Here is a 20,484-nt window from a genome sequence, read left to right as displayed (position 1 = left end):
AAGCATCATCTCAGAAAATTAAAAACTTCATCTTGTCTGCTTTTCACCCTTCAGCTGTGGAAATGTGCTCATTCAAACTTATCCAAAAATACACATAATAACAGCGGTCGGGTCACCTCATTGAAAGCTGGGGTTTGTCTAATAGCCACCCACGTTACTGCATCTTAACTGTGATGTAACTGAAGCAATAATCCCAGGCAATGTTTCTCAACATTCCCAAACAGCAGCGTGTTATATCGGTCTCTCTTTCTCTCCCGTCTCCCCAGATGGAAACTGACACCAGTGACAGCGACGGAGGATAATAATGATGGAAGGCAGAGTGATTCGTCCCCAGCCAGAGCCTCAGCACTCCTCCACCGCCCCTCTGCTTCTCAGCGCCGCTCCCTGAAGGACGCGTCGACCTTGACACATCACAGCGTGCGAGACAACCTGGCACACACCGAGCTGAAAGGTTGCCTCTCTTTGCCAAGAGTGGGAAGACAACGGGGCCAAAGCTTCGGGGACCAGGCGTCAGCAGAAATCCGCTCTGTCTTGCTGGAGTAACAAATGAGCTCTTATTTGTGAAGTTAACACCGCTAACAGCTGACTCCATAAGGGCCAATTACTGGCTGAAGGGAATACGGGGCCAAGATGAAGGAGGCAGCAGTCGTGGCTTGTTTGCTGGCTGAGCTGTGTCTCGCTGCTTTTGTTCTGGCCTCCGAGGGGGCCGCTCGTTGCCCCGCGTTGTGTCGATGCGAGATACGACCCTGGTTCTCTCCCAGCTCGATTTACGCCGAGGCTACCACCGTGGACTGTAATGACTTGGGGCTGTCGGCGCTACCGCAGGGACTCCCCTCAGAAACGCAGGTGCTGCTACTGCAGACGAACAACATCGTTAATGTGGAGAAAAGTTTGGATTACTTGGCCAACATCACTGAAATCGACTTGTCCCAGAATAACATTTCCTCGGTGAGCGATGTTCGTCTGGGGTCTCTCCCCCAGCTGCTGTCACTCCACATGGAGGAGAACTGGGTTCAGGAGCTTTCCGACAGCTGCCTCGCTTCCCTCCCAAACCTCCAGGAGTTCTACATCAACCACAACCTGATTTTCTCCATTAGCTCCCGGGCTTTTCAAGGCCTGGGCAGGCTGCTGAGGCTCCATCTCAATTCCAATCGACTGACAAGCATCAACAGCCAGTGGTTCAGGCCTCTCCCCGATCTGGAGATATTGATGCTGGGAGAAAATCCCATCCTTCACCTGTCAGACATGAACTTTAAGCCCTTGGCAAACCTCCGAAGCCTTGTGCTCGCCAGGATGAATTTGACTGAAATTCCCGATGACACTCTGGTCGGGCTCGACAACTTGGAGAGCATCTCGTTTTTTGACAACCTGCTTAATCGAGTACCCCGAGCAGCTCTGACAAGAGTCCAGAACCTGAAGTTTCTGGATTTGAATAAGAATCCGATTGAGAGAATCCAGAGAGGTGATTTTATGGACATGCTGCACCTCAAAGAGCTCGGCATCAACAGCATGCCTCAGCTGGTCTCCATCGACAGTTTCGCCTTGAACAACCTGCCAGAACTGACGAAAATCGAGGCCACAAACAATCCCCGGCTGTCCTACATCCACCCTCGGGCCTTCCACAAGCTCCCCAGACTGGAGACTCTGATGCTCAACAGCAATTCCCTGAGCGGCCTTCATCGCAGCACCGTGGAGTCGCTGCCCAACCTGCGAGAGGTGAGCCTGCACAGCAACCCGATCCGCTGCGACTGCGTCATCCGCTGGGTCAACACGAACAGAACCACTGTTCGCTTCATGGAGCCCGACTCGCTGTTCTGCGTGGAACCTCCAGAGTACCAAGGGCAGCACGTCCGAAAGGTGCACTTCAGGGAGATGACGGAGATCTGCCTTCCCCTGATCTCACCTGGGAGCCTCCCAGATCGAGTTGAGATCAGCAAAGAGAGCTCAGTGTCGCTGCATTGTCGGGCGTTTGGAGAACCGGAGCCCGAGATCTACTGGGTGACACCGTCGGGTGTCAGGGTCACACCTGGCAGCATTTCCAATAAGTACTACATGCACCCAGAGGGAACTTTCGACATCTACGATGCCACGGAGCAGGAGGCCGGCTCTTACACCTGCGTCGCCCACAATCTCGTCGGGGCAGACCTAAAGTCTGTGCTCGTTTCAGTGAACGGATACACTGCCCTGCCTTCGAAGCAACTTCTACATGTATATATCATGTCTGTCCAGTCTTATTCCGTCATTGTGTCGTGGGAAAGCACAGGCTCTTTGCTTTCACAGCTAAACTGGTCCATTTTAGCAGAAGGCCGCCACCTCTTGACGCCATTTACAGCCAGGCTTCCTGCCGATGTCAAAGAGTATCACATCAAGCAGCTGCAGCCGTCCACTCGCTACCAGGTTTGTGTCGAGGTGGTGTCAGCGCAGCCTGGATACAGCAGGGACTGCGTCAACGTGACCACGAAGGAGACGGCGGTCCCGAGGGAGACGACCCACAAATGGGACGGCGTGGCGATGGCTGCTTGTGCTGCGTGTTTTATCGTGGTCGCCGTGGCTTGCTCTGTCGTCTACACGTCTCTGCACAGCCAGGTGTTTTACGGGAAATTAATGGCCGACCAAGCCGAAGCGCTGCTGATTCGTTCCTCGTCTTTCCTTGAGTTTGGTGCGTCTGGGATCAAGGTGACGGCAACTGTAATAGACTTAACGGATGACTCTGTGTAAGACGCGTCCTTGTATGTAACAGCGCTTTGGGATTAAGCGAGGAGAGTGGGGGACACTGGACAGTTTATGAACCCTCCTTCCACGAGCGGACTTCAGCAGCGGATAAATCATACTCCTGCGTAACTGGCTAAAAGCTATTTTCTATCTGAAATCGTGTCATTATAGCTTAATCAGGCAGATATCGCGACTATAATCCACACGGCTACTGGTCATTCATGCAGTGCAACCAGAGTAAAGCACAGCACAGGAACTCTTATCGACTTAAATACCTTTGACGTCTGCAGAAAGCATTTTCTTTGCTGTGTTGCATTAAGCAACGATAGTTTATAATGGCAGAGAGAAACTTGTTAGCCTAGTGTACAATAAACCTGATTATAATGTAAACAATTTTATGAAGAAATACATTTTTCATTAAACCTGTGTAGTGTCATAACTCCAATCTTTCTCTTGAAATTTAGACCAAAAAAACATGCACCATGTGTGCGCTGAAATAATTCAAACACCACTTTGTGTGGATGTTTGTGTGGTTTGTGTGTGAGGTCTGCAGGAGACAAACACAATTACAGGGATCGCCCTTCAAGGCAGACACTTTAACGCTGTTAGGGAAATGCAATGCAATCTCAACAGCACGACAAGAGAGATGGTTTGTTTGCGTGTAAGCATGTGTGTGTGTGCGCCTTAATGACTGTGTGTGTAAAGTGCGAGGGCATTGGCAAACCCACTGACTTTGAATTGCATTATATTCTCTTTCATTAAAAATCCAATATGGATTCCCAGAACAAACCTCGGCGCCGTGATGAATCGGCGTCATGCACAAACTGATAGGAGGCATTTATCAGCGGGACTCAGTCATAGATCAACCGAGTTTCAGCGCCTTGGACAGGGCTTTTAGAGCGCGCCCATTTGTCACCGCCACAGGAGCTAAAATATGACCCATTAGAGGCAGGTAGTGAGTAGGTCAGCAAGAACGTGGCGCCCAAGCAGGCCCGTTCCCGGCACGACCCTGGAGAGATACCGCCGCCGTCGCAGGAACAGCTCAGCAACTATCGGGCTCGTTTGTAAAGTGCTCAACGCTGACTGCAGAGGAGGGGCGAGACCAGGCACCCTGGGTAAAGTAGTTTCAGTCCTAAACAGGACGAAGGGGATGACGGGCAGTGCTCTTTAACCCTTTAAGACCTACCATAGAACCAAGTCCGCCAGAGCTTATATTATATTTTTACATGCTGTGGAGCCATTTTTGGGAGCATTTCAAGTTGATATACATCAATACAACCATTATAGCCCAAATTTTAATAATATGTCTGCATTAAGTGCATAGTAATTACATAAATTGCAAAAAAGTGCAATAAACTACAAAAAAATTGAAAATCGTTTTTGTTTTTTTAACATATATTTCTAGTTAGAGAAATTTAAGAGGCTTATCCCTCAAAACTGTAAATACAAAAAAGTTGCACAAAATAGTTTCCCACCACAGGAAATTTATTTTGAGTGTCTTCATAGTTTTATTTTTGAAATACACCAATTTTTATACACTGCAGGAAAAACAAAAATAAATATTATAATGCAAATTTGCAAAAAAGCAGCATATGCATCAAAATAAACTATTTCCAGCAGTGCAATATGAGTCCTAAGCATCCCAGAAACCACACAGAAAGTCATAAAGTCAAAGATAACTTTTAAAAACACCAGTATAGGCTCATGAGGCCCTGATGGTAAAAAACTACATTTCTGCAAAAATCGTCGAAAAAATCGACGTCACTTCCGGTTTGGGCAGGTCATGGCGGACATGTGATAGTTCGCGCTGATGGACGTAGGAAGTATTACAAACAGCTGATCGGATCGGCAAAGCGTGTTTCTGGAATATTATGTTTTTGTTGCTGCAAGTGCTTTTTATGCAGTTTTTGCAAAGCTATATGTGGAAGGAAACTGTGACCGAGGACAAGCTGATGGCATAAGATGTAAGTACAACTCCTCCGGTTTCATATGCAAAAAAAATTATTGCGCTAGCTCACGTGGTTGCAGAGCTACCGGGATTTAAAAGTAGTTACGCAAAACAGAGCGTGCTACTCTGACCGGTTTTAAAGGGTTAAACCAGATCTGGGTTTGCACAACAAGCTCCAAGATGAAGCCGAGTTTAATTTCATGTACGCCTGCACAGTTACTCTTTGCACTGTTCGATGACACTTTTGGTTGCAATAAGCACCCTTGACTACGGTTTGCCTCTGAGGCATTCTCACAAAGTCCACGCGGTGCACCTGCCTCTGGCTCAGCTCCAGCACTCTTCAGAGTGAGCCAAGTTTCTTTCAGAAGTGATGTTTGGGTTTGTAAGTGTTTCCTCAGCGCGCTCGGAAACATGTCAGCATGAAGCATCTTCTTCAGCCTCGCACCGAAGGCCGTTAACAGACAGGCAGCTTTGGGAACAGTTTCTGCAGGTTCTTCTCCAACTAGTGGGTCATGCTGGTGGTTAGTTATGCTTTTCTCCTCCCACTCACACATTATGTCCCTCTCGCTACCAGTTACAGCCTTTCATGTGTCACGCTGTAATAATTCCCACCATCTGGCAACTGTCTGCATGCAGAACTGGCTTCCTTTTGAGCAAGGTACCGATACTAAATTAAAAATGGATCCATTACTTCCTGCATGCACAGATGAATTCTGCAGCACACCTGGAACCTGCACATTTGGGAAGCACTGCATTATAGTCGCATGCTTCAGCGCAGCGTGGTGAAAGGTATTCTGGGTATTTAAAAGAGCAGCTGCAGGAGAAAGGAAGGATTTTAAAAAAGAGGCTGACAGGTCATTTAGAAGCTTTTCATTTCCTCCCTCACCTGCTGGGTTCAGCTGTGGTTCACTCCTCACTGAGAGGAGCAATATGTCAACATATAATCCTCACAGCCAAACCAAATAAAAAAAGGAAGCGTCTCGGTGTTTTTAAACTCTGTCAGAGATAAAAAAGAAACGCCAATACACGCTAAGAAAAAGGAAAAGCTCCAAGTGAGTAATAGCTCACTGCTGAGGGTGTGTGCACAGTATGTTGTGGCAGATCCAGAGGGAACATCTTGGAACAGGAATAGCTTCGCACACAGCACCCAGCCCAACTGGCAGGTTAAATTAAATCCTCACGTCCCAGTGACACTGAAACCAGGACTCCACACAAACCAGTAGAACGGCAGAAAACCACACTAGCACTGGGAATGCTTTAGCTGACTCTAACATCAGTGGGGATGAGCCGTTTCGTGGCACTTTTCCATTGATTGAATTTTTGCAGAAATGTCTGCTAACTTCACCTTATTGGTGGAAAAGCTGTACTGAAGCCGTTTCAGCAACGCTACTAAAGTGAACTTTATTCAAATGTCCCGTGGCTAGCAGAATCTAAATGTTTGGCCAATGAGGAGCGGCCACATGCTCAGTACATGTCACTGCAATCAAATTATTCATTTATCCTCTTTGGAAAGTTGCTCTGAAGTGCGGTAACATTCAAGGATGTCAGGGCATCACAGAAAATAATTTTTCCTTTGAAATATTTCACATGCTGGCCTGATTCTGATCCTCGCCTAGAGCTTGTGCTGCATTCAGAATAATAAGGTGCATCGTGTGGAAAGTCTAAATGTGCTCAGTGAACTTCAAAAAATCTCCTCACTAGATTATATTATTTTTGCCCTCATGGCAAAGCTAAAGTAATGGAGAGAAATGAGAAACACATTCAGAATCATCCTCTGGTGATCGCCGGGTTCTTTATTTTACCCCAGTTTATTCTAAAAGGCTGGATGAAGGGATAAGGTACTAGATCTTTATCTATAGTAACAGTATATATCACAATAAACACCATGAACATGAAGTAAAAATTCAACTTTTTAATCTATCCAGGGCAGACCGCCCCGCGCCCAGCTGGGATTGGCTCCTGATAAGGATGGAAGAGGACGGATGGAGAGATTTTTAACCCTTTAAAACCGGTCGGAGCAGCACGCTCCGTTTTGTGTAACTACTTTTAAATCCTTGTAGCTCTGCAACCACGTGAGCTAGCGCAATAATTTTTTTTGCATATGAAACCGGAGGAGTTGTACTTACATCTTATGCCATCAGCTTGTCCTCGGTCACAGTTTCCTTCCACATATAGCTTTGCAAAAACTGCATAAAAAGCACTTGCAGCAACACAAACATAATATTCCAGAAACACGCTTTGCCGATCCGATCAGCTGTTTGTAACACTTCCTACATTGGATTAGACAACAGTGTGAATTATCGCATGTCCGCCATGACCTGCCCGAAACCGGAAGTGATGTCATTTTTGCGGAAATGTAGTTTTTTACCATCAGGGCCTCATGAGCCTATACTGGTGTTTTTAAAAGTTATGTTTGACTTTATGACTTTCTGTGTGGTTTCTGGGATGCTTAGGACTCATATTGCACTGCTGGAAATAGTTTATTTTGATGCATATGCTGCTTTTTTGCAAATTTGCATTATAATATTTATTTTCGTTTTTCCTGCAATGTATAAAAATTGGTGTATCTCAAAAATAAAACTATGAAGACACTCAAAATTAATTTCCTGTGGTGGGAAACTATTTTGTGCAACTTTTTTGTATTTACAGTTTTGAGGGATAAGCCTCTTAAATTTCTCTAACTAGAAATATATGTTAAAAAAACAAAAACGATTTTCAATTTTTTTGTAGTTTATTGCACTTTTTTGCAATTTATGTAATTACTATGCACTTAATGCAGACATATTATTAAAATTTGGGCTGTAATGGTTGTATTGATTTATAGCAACTTGAAATGCTCCCAAAAATGGCTCCACAGCATGTAAAAATATAATATAAGCTCTGGCTGACTTGGTTCTATGGTCGGTCTTAAAGGGTTAAATAAAGACTATTTTTTAAATCGAAGTTTAAAAATCCTGATTGCTCATAATTTAAAAAATGTTTACATCGTGGATCCCTGTAGATATTCAAAAAACATAGTTACGCTGAAGCATTCACCTCAGAGATCCTGCAGTTTGACGAATGAAACAAAGGCGGCGATGGCGAGGGCGTGATATGAGTCGATGTCGTAGAGACGATCAGATGTTCAAAGCGAGAGAGAAACGCTGCAAATACAACGAGCCCGGGAAAAACAAGCCCGGCCGCCGAGCTTAATGAGCTCTGACTGCACGTTTAGTCCCAGCAGAATCATATCTGCAGCCGTTACATTACCAGTGTTTACCCACCCCCCGTTTCATTTTCAGCTAATAATCCATGAAAAACATCTAACGATCTTAGCACAAGTGAACTAATACCTCATTACAACACTTCCGTTTGCAAAGTGTCCCATTTCTCCGATCCGTGTTAGCGGGGAAAATAAACTTGGCGAGAGAGCAACACCATTTTTCTCATGAATTATTACCCCATTATAAACATTTGGTATGTAGGCCAGGCCTGCAGCTTTTTGCTTCGGGTACGAGTAAAAAAAGCCTTACATTTATCTGGCATCCCTCATGTAGAACCTCCTGGGTTTTAAGTAATTATTCTCCCGCTCATCGGCCCATTAGGCTCGAACAACATCGCTGACTTTGGCTGATCTTGGAGCACGAAGCTTTCTGAGCTTTTATTGCTGCTTCGCGATGGCAGGTTGCAGATGGCGAGAGTGCACTTAACCTCTGCTGATAAACCGAAGCAGATAGCACTCACTTACAAGACAAGGTTATATACAGTAGAGAGGCAGGAACCCATTTGAGTTGATTAATGACTCCACCTCTGACTTGTATTTTTGTTCTTGGCTCCGTGGGCGCCCTTTTTTAATCTTTTCCAGGAAATACTGACTCAGGACACACAGTTTCACTTTCACACACACAGACGAGCTGGCGGCGACGGTCGGCCCTGCGGCGATCGTCGGCGAGCTGCTCTGACGCACACTTTTCGGCTCCTGTGTTTGGCTTAATGGCAGAATGACTGGTGACGGTGACCCTAACAACATCAAACCTTCACGTTAGTAATTCTTACACCGAGTGTTTCAATGTGCCAAAGGGTCCTTTACAAACATCACATACATTCATGATAACGAAAATAAATGTTTATATATCAGTAAAACTAATATAAACATGTTTATTATGAGTATTACTCTTGAACTAAAAAAACAAACTTGCATTCATGAAACACGTCATTGGGTACGCCAGCCTGGACCGATGTTCAGGTGCAGTGACCTCGTCGCCATGTTCAAGAATCCTCTCCAGTGTGAGAGGAGTCGAGCTTTATGAAGTGTTATTCAGCTGGAAGCAGCCAACACAAGATGGTACGCTGTGGCCAAGGGCTGCACGATTAATCGTTAGAAAATTGCGATCTCGATTCCAAATGACAACGATTAAAAAAAAGAAAAAAAAAGACGACGATTGTACCGCATTTTGATCCGGGACGTAATCTTCATGAAAACAAGCGCTCACTCTTCCTGCTCAACAAATGACAAGGGCGGAGCCTTATACCACGTGATCCGTCCCAGAAAATCTGTCCCAGTCAACTCCAAACATCAATAACGGGAACCTTATACAGCGCTTCCCTATACCCGTCGAACTCCCACAGGCACAAAGAAATTATGGAGGCTATCACTTATCACCTGACCAAAGATATGGCTCCATCAACACTGTGCAAAACGAGGGATTTAGGAAAATGATCAACACCCTAGACAAACGCTACACAGTGCCGTCCCGCAAATATTTTTCTATCCGGTCGTTAAGTGATGACGTGACGAATCCTACTTCCTAAAGTAGTCTGCGTTTAATATGCTTTGGTGTTGTTAACATGTTTAATGTTTTGTATTTTCTTCTATTTAATCTCAAAAAGCTCCTAAAACAGTCAGTGATCACTGTTGACCTCCCTCGGCTTTTATTACCACTAATCTTTTCTTTAAGCTCAGTTTTTAAAACCTTAGGATGTAACTACAGCCCAGCCCATGCAGCAGTATATGAATGACTAACCTTGTATTGTGGATGGATTATCTCAGTTGTTCTCCTGCTGAAGTTTGGTCCTTTTACAGCATCCTGCCATGCGATTACATTTGTTCCTGACCACCGAGAACACTCACGTTAACTTTTATCGAGTGGGGAAAGTGTTAGCTTGTTTATATTATGCTAACATAGCTGTGTCGCTAGCGGTCACGTAGCACATCATTATATACCAGCTAGCCAAACTTCAGTAACCCTACAAACGTCCCTGCTGTTTAGTTTTCTGCCTTCATTTATGTTGGAAGTGATAACAGAGCTGTACGTTTTAATTTGTTTCCAAAACCCCGCAGTCAGGACATGCTATATTGTATTAAGATAGAAGCTAGCTAGCTAGTTAGCTAGCAAGCTAACTTCCTGCTAACTTCTAACTCCGTTAAATGTCATAAATTCCGTTTTCATGGATGCCTGGATGTTAAACTCAATTGTTACACCTGGTAGAGCAGAACGCTGATCATTTTATTACAGATGAAAGACTTTAGACAGTTTTTCAACTCTCAGTAATGCCATATAGTGATCATTTGATATATGGACCTGCAGCGGAGTTTAGGCCCAGACACAGCTAGTGACGTCAGACTTAACGACCGGATTGTTGCACTACCTGCTCTATACACGCAGTGTCGAGCAACGGCGGAGACGGAATTTCAAGCAGTGCAACATTTTGCGGCAACGACAAAACGTGAGACATTTGTTGTTTTTATGTTTATTTATTGTTTTTATGTTCAGTCTCAACTGTTACGAAGTTGATGTGCAGTTAATAAGTGCAATAAATATTTATACTGGAAAAGAAAATCGTGAGAGAATCGTGATCTCAATTCTAAGCAAAAAAAATCGTGATTCTCATTTTATGCAAAATTGTGCAGCCCTACTGTGGCCACAGAGGGACGGACAGCACTCAGGGAGGCTGTGGAGTTTAAACGATGCATGCCATGAAAATATCCCCACCCATCACACCAGCAAGTGTTGATATACAGCAGCATGGATTCAAACTCTGACCCTACCATCTGACCTTTGCAGCAGAAATGGCGCCTCATCAGACCAGGCAGCGTGTTTCCATCTTCCACGGTTCAGTTCTGGTGAGTCTATTTAAACGATCCTGTTCCGACAGCAGCACCTTCGGTGGTCTTCTGCTGCTGTGGCTCATCAGTGTCAAAGTTCACAGATGCTCTTCTGCATACTTTGGTTGTAACGAGTGCTTATTTGAGCCACTGGAAGCAGCCTGTCTATTCTTCTGTGACCTCTGACACCAGCGAGGTATTTTCACCCAGAGAACTGCATCTCACTGCATATTTGCTCTCTTTCAGTTTCCGTTTGCATGCAGCTGGGATGCTGTACAAGAAAAGGCTTATTTGGGGCTGCGTGTCCACGCTCACAGCCTGCATTAGCATGTTTCTGCCTGATTTATGACATCGTGACGTATTCATGAGGCAAACCGGCCTCGCTTTAAGACTGTGTCACTCTTTCCAGTGTAGACAGAACTCTTCATACTGAGCAGCTGCTTTGTTGTATTTTATTATCTTTAGAAAAAGAAACCATATAACCTTTACTGCACCAGTTAGAGAGTCTTACAGCAAAGCACGACTCCGAGACTTATGACTACTCAAAATAAAGTATATATACCCAAACATATGGTCAGCGCTGTGTATGAACATTGTTTGCAGGGACTTCTGAGTCATTTTGTGGCGTCTACAATAATAACTGTTTACTGCAGGGTCTTTACCTTACAATATAAAGGACCTTCAGGCGGCTTTTGCTGTGATTTGGAGCTGTATAAATAAAATTGAACAGAAGTGAGAGGTAAACTGTGTGAACAGTGTTTGGAGCTAAGAACAGGATGTGACTGTTGATTAATCTCGATAGAATGACTGCAGCTCTTAATGAAACCCTGGAGTGCACATGCTGGACATGCTGACGACGACTGACGGTGGTTCAGGCGGTGCAGCCATCAGCTTATGAGGTTCTGAGAGAATTATGAACAAAACCAGATCAATTCATTTCAGTCAGAGTATCAAACATCTGCAACAAATATGAAGCGTCACAGTGAGCTGAAGAAGCAGTCCTGGAATAACTGCTGAGTTACTGATAACAACAAGCAAGGTTGATTAATTAGCGTGACACTTTCGTTTTCACATTTCAACTTTACATCTTCATCTTCTCACTTTTAATACTTTCCAGGAAATCCAAACTACAAGCAAACCCAGTCTTCGTTTCCATCTTTTTAATGCAAACAAAAGTTCATATCGCTTCCACAGGAATTTAGAGGGTAAGTAGCAGCTAGGTGCACTTTATTAATTGATCCATCCATCTTCATCCGCTTTATCCGAGGCCGGGTCGCGGGGGCAGCAGCCTAAGCAGAGAGGCCAAGACCTCCCTCTCCCTAGCCACCTCCTCCAGCTTATCCAGGGGAACACCAAGGCGTTCCCAGGCCAGCCGAGAGATATAATCTCTCCAGCGTGTCCTGGGTCTGCCCCGGGGCCTCCTCCCGGTGGGACATGCCTGGAACACCTCACCCAGGAGGCGCCCAGGGGGCATCCTTATCAGATGCCCAAACCACCTCAGCTGGCTCCTTTCGATGTGGAGCAGCAGCGGCTCTACTCTGAGCCCCTCCCGGATGGCCGAACTTCTCACCCTATCTCTAAGGGAGAGGCCAGCCACCCTTCGGAGGAAGCTCATTTCTGCCGCTTGTATCCGCGATCTCGTTCTTTCGGTCACTATGGATGGATGGAGTAGCAGCTAGGTGCACTTTATTAATTGATTATCAGAAAATGTGATCAACCAAGGCATCTCAGAGTCTACAGGCCTCAGTAAGCAGGTTAAAGGTTCACTTTTACGGCAGCACAGTTAGAAAAAGACTGAGCATGTATGGCTGTTTGAAAGAGTTGCAGGAGGAAGCCTCTTCTCTCTAAGAAGAACACAGCAGCACGGCGTAGGTTTGCAAAGCTGCATCTGAACAAAGCTCAGACCACAGTGGAGATGTTTGTTCATCACACACAGCAGCACATCTGGAAGTGGGATGATGATCTGAGTGGACCGTGTGTCCCACAGCTGAAGCTTGGACCAAACGGTTTCATCAAACAGGACGATGATCCAAGCACAGCAGCAGATCTGCAGCAGAACAACTGAAGAAGGAAAGCATGGAGCTGCTGCAGAGCTCAGAGAGCTGTGCATGAATGAATGCTTTGCATTGCAAACCTCAATGAGCTGCAGCAACGCTGTACAGAAGAGTGGGACAAAACTTCTCGCTGAATCACAGGATCCACTCGGCTTTTTGCAGGACTGCATTCAAAGTGACAACAAATATAAAAGCGTGCGCGTCTCAGTGAACGCTTTCAGGCTGCAAATATCAGAGGGAAAGCTGAACGCGCGAGCTGCATCACTAGCAGAGAGAACAGGATGATCTCCTGCTAATGAGCTGCTTTCCGGTCTGTCGTTCATCACCTGTGGATCTGCCACAGCTGCCTAACCTCTCTCCGACTCCTTTTCATCTCTCGGCTTCCTGCCGTCAGCGTTGAAGGAAATGGGTGTGGTCTCGCAGCCGGAGAGTGGGCTGTGAATTCCCTCATCCTCCACCAAAGGCTGTTCCACGATTCCACATCCTGTAATGAATAATTTACCTTTTCCTAATCAGCCAGTAAGCTGCTCCATTTAAACACCGGCTTCCTCTTACAGCAGTGATTAGAGCAGGGAGTCAACGTGAGGAAGGGAGATTAGAGGGAAATTAAGAGCGGGCTGTTGCGAGCGGCGCCGCCCCGCCGAACGGCGCCGCTATGTTAGTGCTGCTCATAATTGCACGACCAAATGTCATCGGTACACACAAACGGCTTCTGACAAACAATTTTAGATCTTTAAAAACAAAGTAAAATCTGTCCTTTGAGAGCGTCTTTCATGGATGCATTCGAGTCTCAAGCAGAGCTTTTAAGGGTATATTCAGCTGTGTGGATGCTGTGAAAACACGAGTTTGGACATGAAAGCTTTTTAAAAGCACCGATCTGACTCAATTTACAGCAGACTGACTGGCAGCACTTTCCTCAGCACCGGGCCGTCGCCACAGCCTCCACTGATGCCACTCAATCTGAAGGCACGCGGGCTGAGATGAGAGTGTTTCACTCTAAATTATTTCTCAGTGCTGATGCACACAGAAACGTGCAGCTTTTTACCCTCCAGAGAATACTTGAGGCTGGATACTTTTGACGACTTGGAGAAAGTATTCATCCCGTCCCCCTTGAGGTGTCCCATGATGTTTGGGAGTATGGGGATATGGATCCAGCTGTTACAAGGTATTCAGTCCCTTTGGCTTATACATCGTCTTCCTGGTGGGCAGTGGGCTTTGCCTTTATGAACAGAATGCAGGATTATGGTCAGGGCTGGACTGGGACAAAAAATCGGCCCAGGCATTTTGACTCGAGACCGGTCCACCAGGTAAAAACTAAAATAAAAACAAACGCTGTTGTGACAGTGATGTTCAGTCTTGTTGGTATATGTATGATTTCTACACATTTTACATCAGATAAAAACGTTTGTCGTAAGATTCAGATAAATATTTATTAAAAGTGAGACATTTTAAATGAGAATAAGAAAGAAAAGTATTTCTTTGTGCCCCCCTCTCCCTGTTAATGCCCTACCTGCCCCCCTGGCAACACTTTGCTAGACCTGCCCCTGCACAGTTACCAGCTGTCAGCTACTTAGAAAAGGATCCTGGTGTTATTTGTCTCTCAGAAACAGTTCATAACTTCAACTCATTCATGTCACCTAAAAGGTAAACCTGTTTCTCCATCAGCTGTTCAGCTCTGATGATTCAGTAAGGACATCTCCTGGTTTCATCTTCATGTTTCCCTCTCACCACATATCCAAACCATCATCATGACCAGGAGCTTTACAGCTGTGGCTCCAGCAAACATCAGCTGATACTAGAAATTAATATTAAATACATTCTAACAACAGCTGATCAAGCTTAAATGTGCTGCTGTTGTTTAGCACGACATCTGCTGGTTTCCTCTTTCTGGTGCAAAGTGGGCGATAAACAAACAAGAGAGACGATCAGCTGATCATTGATCAGTTTCATGATTGAAGTAGCAACAGGAGAGGGAGGGGGAGAGAATGAGAGAAGAAGAGTCAGCTGTGCAGCAAAGACAGAATAACTCCAAACTCCAAGTTCGGGACAGATCGCGTTCCTTTTCAGCCCGATACAAAACGCGGCCGGCCCGGCGGCCACCTCGGGTCTCTCCTCCTCCTTCCTCCCCTTTCCCTCATCCACCTGCTGGCCTCTGTGGAAGCTCCACCATAGCCACCACCAAACATCAACAACATGTTGTTGTTGTTTTACAAAAACAACAACAACAAAAAAAACAGATCGGCCCATAAAAACGAAAAATCACCATCGGCCCAAATGCCCAGCAGCAAATGCCCGGTGGGCCGATGGCCAGTCCAGCTATGATTATGGTGGACCTGCTGGCTTCCTTGGGTGATGACCTCCAAGTCATACCATCCATCCATCCATCCATCCATCTTCATCCGCTTTATCCGGGGCCGGGTCGCGGGGGCAGCAGCCTAAGCAAAGAGGCCCAGACCTCCCTCTCCCCAGCCACCTCCTCCAGCTCATCCGGGGGAACACCAAGGCGTTCCCAGGCCAGCCGAGAGATATAATCTCTCCAGCGTGTCCTGGGTCTGCCCCGGGGCCTCCTCCCGGTGGGACATGCCTGGAACACCTCACCCAGGAGGCGCCCAGGGGGCATCCTTGTCAGATGCCCAAACCACCTCAGCTGGCTCCTTTCGATGTGGAGCAGCAGCGGCTCTACTATGAGCCCCTCCCGGATGGCCGAACTTCTCACCCTATCTCTAAGGGAGATGCCAGCCACCCTTCGGAGGAAGCTCATTTCCGCCGCTTGTATCCGCGATCTCGTCCTTTCGGTCACTACCCACAGCTCGTGGCCATAGGTGAGGGTAGGGACGTAGATCGACCGGTAAATTGAGAGCTTCGCTTTTACACTCAGCTCCCTCTTCACCACGACGGACCGGTGCAGCGTCTGCATTACTGCAGCTGCAGCCCCAATCCGTCTGTCGATCTCCGGCTCCCTTCTCCCATCACTCGCGAACAAGACCTCGAGATACTTGAACTCCTCCACTTGGGGCAGGACCTCATCCCCGACCCAGAGTGGGCACTCCACCCTTTTCCGGCTGAGAACCATGGCCTCAGATTTGGAGGTGCTGATCCTCATTCCCGCTGCTTCACACTCGGCTGCGAACCGCTCCAGTGCGAGCTGGAGGCCCTCACCCGATGAAGCCAACAGAACCACATCATCCGCAAAAATCAGAGATGAGATCCTGAGGCCACCAAAGTGAAAGCCCTCCGCCACTTGGCTGCGCCTAGAAATCCTGTCCATAAAAATTATGAACAGAACCGGTGACAAAGGGCAGCCCTGGCGGAGCCCATCACCCACCGGGAACGAGTCCGACTTATTGCCGGCAATGCGAACCAAGCTCTTGCAACGGTTGTATAGGGATCGAATGGCCCGTAACAAAGGGCCAGACACCCCATACTCCCGCAACACCTCCCACAGGACACCCCGAGGGACACGGTCGAATGCCTTCTCCAAGTCCACAAAACACATGTAGACTGGTTGGGCAAACTCCCATGCACCCTCAAGTATCCTCGAGAGGATGAAGAGCTGGTCCAGTGTTCCACGACCAGGACAAAAACCGCATTGTTCCTCCTGCATCAGAGGTTCGACTAGCGGACGAACTCTCCTTTCCAGCACCCTGGCATAGACTTTCCCGGGGAGGCTGAGGAGTGTGATCCCCCTGTAGTTGGAACACACCCTCCGGTCCCCCTTCTTAAAGATGGGGACCACCACCCCGGTCTGCCAATCCACGGGTACTGCCCCTGATCTCCACGCAACATTGCAGAGGCGTGTCAACCAGGACAGCCCTACAACGTCCAGAGCCTTCAGGAACTCGGGGCGGACCTCATCAACACCAGGGGCTCTGCCACCAAGGAGTTGTTTAACTGAAATTTCTGTTCAATGAGAACCAAGTATTTGAGTTGATGATTGTAATTTTTATACAATGTTGTGATTTTTGTTTCAACAATTTTTTGATTAATGTTTTGTTTCCGTTACAATATTATACTTTAATGTATAATATTGTAACGGAAACAAAACAGGAAACAAAACATCAATCAAAAAAAATTGCTCTCTTTTTTATTCGGGCTATTTAAATTTATTTTGGGCTAACAAAAACTGAAGAGTCCCTGCCCGAAGGGCTACCAGGGATTTAGAAATTTTGCGAGCCCTGCCTACAGTACTTATGCTCAGGCTGGATCAGCTCTCCATGAATGAAAGTGGGATGATCGTTGCCTCCTAAAATTAATGGACCAGTCCTTTTCAGTTTTGAGGACAAAGTTTAATATTAATATTGGCTTGCTTGGTAACACCTAACAGGTGTGTATAACAGGTGTGTATAACAGGTGCCATCAGTAAAGGGAAGTCTAGTATATCCGCTTGGACTGCTGTGCCAGTAAGCAGAGGAAAATGGATGGGAGGACCAGCCTGTCCTCAGCTGATGTTCAAAACCGAGTCCGTTCATCTCCAACTTCTAAACTTGACAATTGTAATTCTTTATTATCTGGTTGTCCTAAAAGCTCTTGAAAGCAAGTACAGGATTTGACCCCACAGATTATTTTTTATCCAGCAAAAGACAGTAAAAGTATATTCTCCAGTAATTCGCCCAAAGTTCAACATATCTGACAAATTAGCAAAGAAACATCTTACTGTAAAGCAGCAGGATTTAAGCTACTTATAAGAAATTAGATTTCTCGACTCTTCTTAACTACAGTGCTGTAAATCTATAATAACCAAGCTCATCAGCCTGAAAAGAAGCAGTTTAAATGAAACCTACATGAATCAATAAAAGACTCGAGGTTTAAATTTTGCAATGAGTCTCCTACACGCTCGCCATCCAACTCATCAAATGCACCAGTTATCTATTTATATCCCATTAAATCCCCAATCTATTAGGTAAGAGTGCGGTTAAATATAGACACAAGTGAGTGAAACATCTTTGTATGCATGCAGCAGAGCTCAAACACAGCGCGCGTTAGCACAAAGTAGTGGAGTTGAGCAAACTGAAACAGCAGGAAGCAGCATCTCTGAACACCCGGCGGCCACATCGGGGAGGGGCTGATATCAGGAGGGGCTCTACAGAGACAAAGCAGCAAGGGAAGCAAGCATGTCTGCTATTTGTGGGAAACTGGACGCAAAATCTATCATTTATTGATGAAAAAGAAGAGTCCAGGAAATACGCTGAATGGACAGAAAACAGCCTTTTGAAAGCGTCTTCGTTTGAATGCTGAACCAGAAGCTTCTGCATCGCAGCTTCACTGCAAACACAAGCAGAAACCTGAACGGTACACCTGGGAAAGGACGCCTCAGGCTGCTCCAAGTGCTCAAGGAGTCAGCGTGAACTTTGAAACCAGCTAAGAGCTTAAAAAACAAGCAAACAGAGAAGTATGAAGATTTCCAGCTGAGCCAGAGAACGATCAGAACAAACCGAGATGTGAGTGAGACGAGCCAGAAAACCAACGGTTTGATGGACGTGAATAATTCTCCCATAAACCCCACAGGGGGGAAGAAAAAGTAGACTAGTAGACCGGAACCGCTATCTGACAATATTTATTCAAAAATGAGTTCCTTTTATAACAACGGAGCGATTTCGGACGTACTTCAGGGTCTTTAAAACCCTCCACCTGTCCCTGAAATATGATCGATGTTCTGGATCAAAGTAAAACTTTATTGAAAAGAAGACATTTAAACAACGTTTAGATTTCATTAGAAAGGGAAAGGTGAAAAATCATCTTTGAAAGCAGTCTAGAAAAAAACTAATATGTCTAAATGTGGTTTGTTAGTGAAAGGAAAATCACCTGAAACTCACAGATGACCAGCAGACCAGAGCGAGACCGTCATACTCTTATTGCGAGCGGGGAGCACTAACCATTACTCGTACAGACAGGCTTACCATGCAAGATCTCGCCTGCGTGCTAGGTGTAATCCACAAATGTTCAACAGGGCTGGAAATTTGTGGATTACATACATGCAGAAGTTTAACGTTATCCTGCTTTATCCAGTCCACGATGACAGAGCTCTGTTGTGCGTTTGAGATCATTGTGTTGACTGTGTCCAAGTTTCAACCATCTAGATGTTGATCTGAGGTGAAGAATTTGGAGGTAGTCCTGGTTCTTCATCACTTCATCCACAGCCCAGAGCGTGATGCTACCACCACCATGGTTCACAGCTGGTGCAGTGTTCTCAGGTTTAAAAGCTTCACCTTTACTCCTCTAAACAAACCTTGTCTTTGTGGCCAAACAGCTCCGTCTTTGTCTCGTCCGACCGTCAAACATTTCTCCAGAAGTCGTCTGGTTCATCCACGATTTTGGAGCAGGAGCTTATTTTTTGGTCACCACGCTCTCAGTCCATAGAGTCGTGAAACTGTGGGCAGTGATGCTGGTGTTCCAGCAGTTCATCCATGGTGACATCGAGTCCATGTCCATGGTTTGATCCTTGGTGATTCCCGGGTTGTTCCTGACCTCCCCAACTTGTTTAAATCTATCATTTTCCTTTTTAGATCTTCACTCAGTTCCTTGGACTTTGCCATTGTTCTAAGTATTGGTCAGTCCAATGAATGAATCCTTTGTAGATTGCAAAGAGAAACCAAAGTAGAAGTCAATCAGGATCCCTAACAGAAAGTTGAAATGGCTTGGCCTCGTCACGTTAGAAGACGATGTAAAACCTTCAGGATTTAAGGTGATTTAAGTGAAAGTACGTTTATATCTGATCCTGTGTGGATCACAGAAGAACCAACATCACTGCAATCTTGTGCACTGATTTCTTGATATATGACGTACATTCATTCCACCCCGGAAACTAAACCGTTCAAAACTTCTGACCTCACCTGTACCGTCAGTGTCTCTTTGTTTGAAATGTGCTTAACCCTTTAAGACCTACCATAGAACCAAGTCAGCCAGAGCTTATATTATATTTTTACATGCTGTGGAGCCATTTTTGGGAGCATTTCAAGTTGCTATACATCAATACAACTGTTATAGCCCAAATTTTAATAATACGTCTGCATTAAGTGCATAGTAATTACATAATTAATAATTACATATGTTTTTTTAACATATATTTCTAGTTAGAGAAATTTAAGAGGCTTATCCCTCAAAACTGTAAATACAAAAAAGTTGCACAAACTAGTTTCCCACCACAGGAAATTTATTTTGAGTGTCTTCATAGTTTTATTTTTGAAATACACCAATTTTTATACACTGCAGGAAAAACGAAAATAAATATTATAATGCAAATTTGCAAAAAAGCAGCATCTGCATCAAAATAAACTATTTCCAGCAGTGCAATATGAGTCCTAAGCATCCCAGAAACCACACAGAAAGTCATAAAGTCAAACAGAACTTTTAAAAACACCAGTATAGGCTCATGAGGCCCTGATGGTAAAAAACTACATTTCCGCGAAAATGACGTCACTTCCGGCAGGTAAAGGCGGACATGTGATAGTTCGCGCTGACGTCTATTCCAACGTAGGAAGTGTTATCAACAGCTGATCGGATCGGCAAAGCGTGTTTCTGGAATATTATGTTTTTGTTGCTGCAAGTGCTTTTTATGCAGTTTTTGCAAAGCTATATGTGGAAGGAAACTGTGACCGAGGACAGGCTGATGGCATAAGATGTAAGTACAACTCCTCCGGTTTCATATGCAAAAAAAAATGATTGCTCTAGCTCACGTGGTTGCAGTG

The 20,484-nt window shown here is 45.5% G+C and overlaps 2 protein-coding genes across 2 annotated transcripts in view; one reads left to right on the top strand and one right to left on the bottom strand.

The window, feature by feature from the left end:
- The window catches only part of immp2l (inner mitochondrial membrane peptidase subunit 2), a 222,847-nt gene that overhangs the window by 68,052 nt on the left and 134,311 nt on the right, over positions 1-20,484 (bottom strand). The window lies entirely within an intron of this gene.
- On the top strand, positions 631-7,662 carry LOC146513415 (leucine-rich repeat neuronal protein 3-like). The gene has a single exon (XM_085165409.1). The coding sequence runs from the start codon at positions 631-633 to the stop codon at positions 2,716-2,718; it is 2,088 nt and encodes a 695-aa protein (XP_085021535.1). The 3' UTR covers positions 2,719-7,662.

This window comes from Neolamprologus multifasciatus, chromosome 7, assembly GCF_963576455.1.
Source record: "Neolamprologus multifasciatus chromosome 7, fNeoMul1.2, whole genome shotgun sequence".
Classification (NCBI taxonomy): Eukaryota; Metazoa; Chordata; class Actinopteri; order Cichliformes; family Cichlidae; genus Neolamprologus; species Neolamprologus multifasciatus.
Note: the sequence above shows the minus strand (reverse complement) of the source record. Positions and strands in the feature narration are given on the sequence as shown.

Excerpts from the sequence above, each read along its gene's own strand:
- LOC146513415 (XM_085165409.1), top strand. The coding sequence starts at position 631 with ATGAAGGAGGCAGCAGTCGTGGCTTGTTTGCTGGCTGAGCTGTGTCTC.